The sequence below is a fragment of the Lampetra planeri genome, unplaced genomic scaffold (genome assembly GCF_965212315.1).
Source record: "Lampetra planeri unplaced genomic scaffold, kcLamPlan1.2.h2 scaffold_1148, whole genome shotgun sequence".
NCBI classification, from domain to species: domain Eukaryota; kingdom Metazoa; phylum Chordata; class Hyperoartia; order Petromyzontiformes; family Petromyzontidae; genus Lampetra; species Lampetra planeri.
In genome coordinates this window covers 12,501-21,150 of record NW_027613860.1, presented here as the reverse complement: position 1 = coordinate 21,150, position 8,650 = coordinate 12,501, and the positions used below count along the sequence as shown (strand labels likewise).

General features: G+C 53.9%; 1 protein-coding gene across 1 annotated transcript in view; it reads left to right on the top strand.

Moving 5' to 3' along the window:
- Positions 1 to 305: 305 nt before the first annotated feature.
- The window catches only part of LOC144738749 (vinculin-like), a gene marked incomplete at its 3' end in the record, with an annotated part of 20,597 nt that continues 12,252 nt past the window's right edge, over positions 306 to 8,650 (top strand). The window contains exons 1-2 of the mRNA XM_078621738.1: positions 306 to 514; positions 1,831 to 2,009. Of these exons, the coding sequence (XP_078477864.1) occupies positions 1,842 to 2,009 (168 nt within the window). The remainder of the gene's footprint in view (positions 515 to 1,830; positions 2,010 to 8,650) is intronic.

The following is an 8,650-nucleotide window of genomic DNA, read 5'->3' as shown; positions in this document are numbered from 1 at the left end:
AGGCGGGGCTTATGATTGACAGGTGGAGGGGGCGGGGCTGCCCCACTGTATCTCCCCCCCATAGCTTTAACATTGCGGGGGCGATGATTGACAGTCGGAGGGGGTGGGGCTTGTCGAATCCATTTCCATATAAGGAGTTGTATGGGCGTGTCTTGTAGCAATAACATTGGAGGGGGGCAGTAGGGGAGGGGCTACCACTGTCCTCCCCCCCCTTCTCCTTTAACATTGCGGCGGATGGGCGCGCGACATCATTGGGTGGGGGCTGGTGGAGGAGGGTGGGGGCTAGGGGGGAGGGTGGGGCCCTCGATGACGTCACCTATAAAAGGCGAGCGGCTGGACGGCGTCAACTTTTCCCTCCAATTTTTGTTGAAGTTTTATTTTATTTTACCACCAAACATCAACTACGACCATCATAACCACCACCATCATCGCCCCCCCTCCTCCAAGCCATCGCTTCTTCGTTACTTTCTTGTCGACATCGTCTTATCGCGGTTCATTTCTCGTCAAGTCTGAGGTAAAGTCGAGCGGCGGGGAAAGACGTCGCCCCCCCACCAACGCCGCCTCACGAACACGCAATTTTTAATTGTTTTTTTTTATGTAATTATCTTAATCTCTTCACTTTCTCTGCGCATTCGCTGTCTCGCCGGTTGGTTTATCGCTCGAAAAATTGTCACCAACTCTGAGGTTAAAGTCGACTTTGCCGTGGTCCCCGCAGCCGCCTCCGTCGCCTTACGAACAACGAAATTTGTAGTTGTTTTTTTTAAATCTTTTCTTCGTATTTACGCATTCACGGTTCATTTCTCGCTTATAAAAATCATCTTTCTGAGGTAAAGTCGACCACGGGGAAGACGCCGGGTTAACTCGCGAACACGAATTTTTAATTTTATTTTGTTGCTATCATCATCATCCGTTAGTTACTTTATCTCAACATTCTCTCTCAAGGTTCATTTTTCGATACAAATTTTGATATTTCTGAGGTAAAGTCGACCACGGGGAAGACGCCGGGTTAACTCGCGAACACGAATTTTTAAAAAATGTTGTTGCTATCATCATCACCACCATCCCTTAGTTACTTTCTCTCAACATTTTCTCTCTCAAGGTTCATTTCTCACTTATAAAAATCATCTTTCTGAGGTAAAGTCGACCACGGGGAAGACGCCGGGTTAACTCGCGAACACGAATTAAAAAAAAATGTTGCTATCATCATCCTCATCCCTTAGTTACTTTATCTCAACATTCTCTCAAGGTTCATTTCTCGCTTATAAAAATCATCTTTCTGAGGTAAAGTCGACCACGGGGAAGACGCCGGGTTTGCTCACGAACACGAATTTTAAAAAAATGCTGTTGCTATCATCATCCTCATCCCTTAGTTACTTTATCTCAACATTCTCTCTCTCAAGGTTCATTTCTCGCTTATAAAAATCATCTTTCTGAGGTAAAGTCAACCACGGGGAAGACGCCGGGTTACCTAGCGAACACGAATTTTTAATTTATTTTTTGCTATTTTCACCACCATCCCTTAGTTACTTAATCTCAACATTCTCTCTCTCGGGGTTCATTTCTCGATACAAATTTTAATATTTCTGAGGTAAAGTCGACCACGGGGAAGACGCCGGGTCAACTCACGAACACGAATTTATATAATTTTTGTTATCACCATCATCTCTTAGTTACTTTCAACATTTTCTCTCTCAGGGTTCATTTCTCGATGCAAATTTTGATCTTTCTGAGGTAAAGTCGACGCCAGCGTATCTCACGAACACAAATTTTAATAGTTTATTTCTGTCTGTGTGTGTTCCACATTCCTCACAACATCAACAGCAGCAGCAGCAGCCGCCAAGATGCCCGTGTTTCACACAAAGACCATCGAGAGCATCCTGGAGCCCGTGGCCCAGCAGATCTCCCACTTGGTGATCATGCACGAGGAGGGTGAGGTGGACGGGAAGGCCATTCCGGATCTGACGGCCCCCGTCCTTGCTGTGCAGGCCGCCGTGGGGAATCTCGTCAAGGTAGTGATGGTGGTGGTGAGGGTGGTGATGGTGGTGAGGGTGGTAGTGGTAGTGATAATGGTGGTAGTGATGGTGGTGGTAGTGGTGGTGGTAGTGGTAGTGATGGAGGTGATAGTGGTGGTGATGGTAGTGATGGTAGTTGATGCTGAGGGTGGTGGTAGTGAGGGTGATGGTGGTGGTAGTGATGGAGGTGATGGAGGTGATGGAGGTGATGGTGGTGATGATGCACGAGGAGGGTGAGGTGGACGGGAAGGCCATCCCAGATCTGACGGCCCCCGTCCTTGCTGTGCAGGCCGCCGTGGGGAATCTCGTCAAGGTAGTGATGGTGGTGGTGAGGGTGGTGATGGTGGTGAGGGTGGTAGTGGTAGTGATAATGGTGGTAGTGATGGTGGTGGTAGTGGTGGTGGTGGTAGTGGTGGTGGTAGTGGTAGTGATGGAGGTGATAGTGGTGGTGATGGTAGTGATGGTAGTTGATGCTGAGGGTGGTGGTAGTGAGGGTGATGGTGGTGGTAGTGATGGAGGTGATGGTAGTGATGGAGGTGATGGTGGTGATGATGCACGAGGAGGGTGAGGTGGACGGGAAGGCCATCCCAGATCTGACGGCCCCCGTCCTTGCTGTGCAGGCCGCCGTGGGGAATCTCGTCAAGGTAGTGATGGTGGTGGTGATGGGGGTGGTGATGGTCGTGGTGGTAGTGAGGGGGGTGCTGGGGGGTGGTGGTGGGGGTGGTGGTGGGAGTGGTGGTGGTGGTGATGGTGGTGGTGGTAATGGGGGTGGTGGGGGGTGGCGGTGATGGGGGTGGTTGTGATGGGGGTGGTGGTGGTGAGGGTGGTGATGGTGGTGGTGAGGGTGGGGGGGTGATGGTGGTGGTGATGGGGGTGGTGGTGGTGATGGTGGTGATGGTAGTGATGGTGTTGAGGGTGGTGGTGGTGAGGGTGGTGATAGTGGTAGTGATGGTAGTGATGGAGGTGATGGAGGTGATGGTGGTGGTGGTGATGGTGGTGATGGTGTTGAGGGTGGTGATGGTGGTGGTGGTAGTGATGGAGGTGATGGAGGTGATGGAGGTGATGGAGGTGATGGTAGTTGATGGTAGTTGATGGTGGTGATGGAGGTGATGATGCACGAGGAGGGTGAGTGGACGGGAAGGCCATCCCAGATCTGACGGCCCCCGTCCTTGCTGTGCAGGCCGCCGTGGGGAATCTCGTCAAGGTAGTGATGGTGGTGATGGTGGAGGTGGTGGTAGTGAGGGGGGTGCTGGGGGTGGTGGTGATGGTGGTGGTGGGGGTGGTGGGGGTGGTGGTGGTGGTGGTGGGGGGTGGTGATGGTCGTGGTGGTAGTGAGGGGGGTGCTGGGGGTGGTGGTGATGGTGGTGGTGGTGGTGGGGGTGGTAGTGGGAGTGGTGGTGGTGGGGGTGGTGATGGTCGTGGTGGTGGTGGGGGTGGTGGTGGGAGTGGTGGTGGTGGGGGTGGTGATGGTCGTGGTGGTAGTGAGGGGGGTGCTGGGGGTGGTGGTGGTGGTGGGGGTGGTAGTGGTAGTGATGGAGGTGATGGTGGTGGTAGTGATGGTGGTGATGGTAGCGATGGTGGTGGTGGTAGTGATGGTGGTGGTGGTGGTAGTGATGGTGGTGGTGGTGGTAGTGATGGTGGTGGTGGTAGTGATGGTGGTGGTGGTAGTGATGGTGGTGGTAGCGATGGTGATGGTGGTGATAGGGGGGTGGTGGTGGTGATAGGGGGGTGGTGGTAGTGGTGATGGTAACGATGGTGATGGTGGTGGTAGTGATAGGGGGGTGGTGGTAGTAATAGGAGGGTGGTAGTGATGGTGGTGGTGATATCCACACCACCCTCTCTGTGTGTGCCACAGTGGCAGCCTTCACAGGCTGCTGCTACTTACAGCACTTGCCCCGATAGCCTGCTAGAGGCTACACGGGGTTCCTTTGTCTTTGTGGTGATGGGGGTGGTGATGATGGGGGGGGGGGTGGTGATGGTTATCCACACCACCCACCCGTTCTGTGTGTAGCCACAGTGCCGGTAGCCTTCATAGACGCTGCTGCTGCTGCTGCTACTTGCTAACAGCACTTGCCCCTACAGCCTGCTAGAGGCTACCTGGGGGATCTTTGTCTTTGCTACTAACAGCACTTTCATCTACAGCCTGCTAGAGGCTACCTGGGGGATCTTTTTGTAGTGATGGTGATGGGGGTGGTGATGGGGGTGGTGGTGATGGTGATGGGGGTGGTGGTGGTGGTGATGGTGATGGGGGTGGTGGTGGGGGTGGTGGTGATGGTGGTGATGGGGGTGGTGGTAATGGTGGTGGTGGTGATGGTGGTGATGGGGGTGGTGGTAATGGTGGTGATGGGGGCGGGGGGGTGGTGGTGGTGGTGGTGATGGGGGTGGTGGTGGTGGTGATGGTGGTGGTGATGGGGGCGGTGGTGGTGGTGATGGTGGTGGTGGTGGTGATGGGGGCGGGGGGGTGGTTGTGGTGGTGGGGTGGTGATAGTAGTGATCCTGAGTGGTTGTGTAATGTCAATCTGTCTCTGCAAATCTGTGGGTCTCTGTATTAGTCTGTGGGTCCATGTGAGTATGGGTGTCTTCAAGTTTATGGGTCTATGTTAGTCTGTGGGTCTCTGTGGTGAGTCTGTGGGTCTCTGTGTGGTGAGTCTGTGGGTCTCTGTGGTGAGTCTGTGGGTCTCTGTGTGGTGAGTCTGTGGGTCTCTGTGGTGAGTCTGTGGGTCTCTGTGTGGTGAGTCTGTGGGTCTCTGTGTGGTGAGTCTGTGGGTCTCTGTGTGGTGAGTCTGTGGGTCTCTGTGGTGAGTCTGTGGGTCTCTGTGGTGAGTCTGTGGGTCTCTGTGTGGTGAGTCTGTGGGTCTCTGTGTGGTGAGTCTGTGGGTCTCTGTGTGGTGAGTCTGTGGGTCTCTGTATGGTGAGTCTGTGGGTCTCTGTGTGGTGAGTCTGTGGGTCTCTGTGTGGTGAGTCTGTGGGTCTCTGTGGTGAGTCTGTGGGTCTCTGTGTGGCGAGTCTGTGGGTCTCTGTGTGGCGAGTCTGTGGGTCTCTGTGTGGTGAGTTTGTGGGTCTCTGTGGTGAGTCTGTGGGTCTCTGTGTGGTGAGTCTGTGGGTCTCTGTGTGAGTCTGTGGGTCTGTGGGTCTCTGTGTGGTGAGTCTGTGGATCTCTGTGTGGTGAGTCTGTGGGTCTCTGTGTGGTGAGTGTGGGTCTCTGTGTGGTGAGTCTGTGGGTCTCTATGTGGTGAGTCTGTGGGTCTCTGTGTGGTGAGTCTGTGGGTCTCTGTGTGGTGAGTCTGTGGGTCTCTGTGTGGTGAGTCTGTGGGTCTCTGTGTGGTGAGTCTGTGGGTCTCTGTGTGGTGAGTCTGTGGGTCTCTGTGTGGTGAGTCTGTGGGTCTCTGTGGTGAGTCTGTGGGTCTCTGTGGTGAGTCTGTGGGTCTCTGTGTGGCGAGTCTGTGGGTCTCTGTGTGGTGAGTTTGTGGGTCTCTGTGTGGTGAGTCTGTGGGTCTCTGTGTGGTGAGTCTGTGGGTCTCTATGATGAGTCTGTGGGTCTCTGTGTGAGTCTGTGGGTCTGTGGGTCTCTGTGTGGTGAGTCTGTGGGTCTCTGTGTGGTGAGTGTGGGTCTCTGTGTGGTGAGTCTGTGGGTCTCTGTGTGGTGAGTCTGTGGGTCTCTGTGTGGTGAGTCTGTGGGTCTCTGTGTGGTGAGTCTGTGGGTCTCTGTGTGGTGAGTCTGTGGGTCTCTGTGTGGTGAGTCTGTGGGTCTCTGTGTGGTGAGTCTGTGGGTCTCTGTGTGGTGAGTCTGTGGGTCTCTGTGTGGTGAGTCTGTGCGTCTCTGTGTGGCGAGTCTGTGGGTCTCTGTGTGGTGAGTCTGTGTGTCTCTGTGTGGCGAGTCTGTGGGTCTCTGTGTGGTGAGTCTGTGGATCTCTGTGTGGTGAGTCTGTGGGTCTCTGTGGTGAGTCTGTGGGTCTCTGTGTGGTGAGTGTGGGTCTCTGTGTGGTGAGTCTGTGGGTTTCTGTGTGGTGAGTCTGTGGATCTCTGTGTGGTGAGTTTGTGAGTCTGTGGGTCTCTGTGTGGTGAGTCTGTGGTGAGTCTGTGGGTCTCTCTGTGTGGTGAGTCTGTGGGTTTCTCTCTGTGGCGAGTCTGTGGGTCTCTGTGTGGCTGAGGCGCCATCTGTTGAGGAAGTACTGAAGTGGATCCAGAGTCTGAGGCCAGGAAAATTTCTGGGCAGAGATGACCTCCCAAGTGTGCAATGCTGAGTGACCGTGCTGGATTATTCTAGCAGCAAAAGCAGCTACAAATGCTACGATCCCTGCACTGATAATTGTTTTTTTTGGAAAAAAAATTTCACGAAAATCAATTGTCACGCACAACGAGTCTGTGTGCAAAACGTCAGCTCGATTGGATCACGGGAAGTGGGTTTAAAAAAAACGACCGAAAGATTTGCACGGTCCTAAGCGCGCAAGCAAGCGAGCGAACTTAATATAAAGGATTTAAAAACCTACTACTATAAATTGCCACTGGTAAAGGAGATGTCTCATAGTGCGGTGTTTAAAGTTAGCGATTTTTCGTATTATCTGGCTGTTTAGCAAATGAAAAATACAATTACTTTACTATGCAAGTAAAAAAATGTGTTTAAATATTTAAGTTTTTTTTATTTAGAGCCTCTGTCAGAGGTCTCAAACGGGTTTTGATTCCTTACCCGTACCCGGCCGCACCAGGGTCGCAAACCCGTACCCGGCTGGGTACGGGTAGCCGGGTATCGGGTAGGGTACGGGTATCGGGTAGGGTACGGGTATCGGGTAGGGTACGGGTATCGGGTAGGGTACGGGTATCGGGTAGGGTACGGGTATCGGGTAGGGTATCGGGTAGGGTACGGGTATCGGGTAGGGTACGGGTATCGGGTAGGGTACGTGTATCGGGTATCGGGTAGGGTACGGGTATCGGGTAGGGTACGGGTATCGGGTAGGGTACGGGTATCGGGTAGGGTACGGGTATCGGGTACTCGGTTGCGACCTCTGGGATGAAGCCACGTTGCAGGCGCGGGTGGGTTGATTCTAGCAACTTGAATCGTGAGAAGAGACAAGACGTTGGGAAATGAGTGACACACGGGGACTCACCAGTGACTCACGGCCTACCCGTACCCTACCCGTACCCTACCCGTACCCTACCCGTACCCTACCCGTACCCTACCCGTACCCTACCCGTACCCGTACCCGGCCGCACCAGGGTCGCAAACCCGTACCCGGCCAGGTACGGGTAGCCGGGTATCGGTAGGGTACGGGTATCGGGTACCCGGTTGCGACCTCTGGCCTCTATATAACATATTGCTACAGGCCACACACACTAGTTTAATCCGGCACTGCTGAGGGAGGCTGGCGTTTGTGCACAGACTGCCCTACATGACATCATAACAACGGTCTGAACCACTGGACGGGTTCCGCAGGATTGGAAGGATGCCCTGGTGGTCCCCCTCTTTAAGAAGGGGGACCGCACAGACTGTAACAACTACAGGGGCATCTCACTCCTCAGTGTGAGGCCGGGAAAGGTCCTGGCAAGGATTATTCAACGTCGCCTTGCTAGGCACGCTGAGGAGAGGCTTGCGGAGCCCCGATGCGGTTTCAGGAAAGGGCGGTCCTGCACAGATGCCATATTTTCTGTCCGTCTGCTACAGCAGAGGTGTAGGGAATTCCAACAAGACCTACATCTCTGCTTTGTTGACCTGGTCAAGGCCTATGATGCCATCAGTAGGCCTGGGCTCTGGGTTGTCCTTCGTGCTTTCGGAGTCCCTGACCCTCTGCTCACGATCATTAAGGACCTTCGTGATGGTGAGCGGGCCCGGGCAAAACTACGTGGCCGGGAGTTGGAGCCATTCCCTGTTCGCATTGGGGTGCGACAGGGATGTCCTCTGGCTCCAACATTATTTTACATCTTTTTTGAACACGTAATTCGTGAAGCCTTCGATGGCTGTACCAGAGGAATTTCCATCTGGTACAGATACAGTGGGAGGCTGATTGATGCCCGGGTGCGGTCAAGGGATGGCTCCCTATTGGTCAACTATGTTATGTATGCCGATGACCTGGTAATTGCGGCTCACTCGGAGGAAGAGTTGGAGGCGCTGCTGCTGAAACTGGAGCGTGCCACTAAGAGGGTGGGGCCTTACCATCAGCCCCACTAAAACTAAGCACCTGCCTGGGTGTTTTGTACCATCGGACACTCCACCCACACAACTCCCAATCGGTGATTGGGCAGTAGTGGAGAGAGTGGAGAGTTTCCCATATCTGGGCAGTGTGCTCATGACCGGCTCCGGTTTGACAGCAGAAGTCTCACTCCGAATCAATAGTAGGGCAGCATTTTCTTTTGATTTGCTGCGTGACGCTGTGTGCAAGCTGCCTGGTCTGTCGCTCCGCACGAAGCTTCGGGTCTTCTCGGCCACGGTCATTCCCTCCCTTCTCTACGCTTGCGAAACGTGGACCCCCCTAATGGAGCATCTTCGCCGGTTAGAAACATTTAGGCTGGCCTGCCTACGATCCGTCCTGGGTTTAACCTGCAGGCTGGATTGTGGGAGGAGCTCACAAATCCTTGAAAGATCTGGGCAAAGTCCCATCGGTGAGCTCCTCTGGCAGGCAAGGCTGCGTTGGCTGGGTCATGTA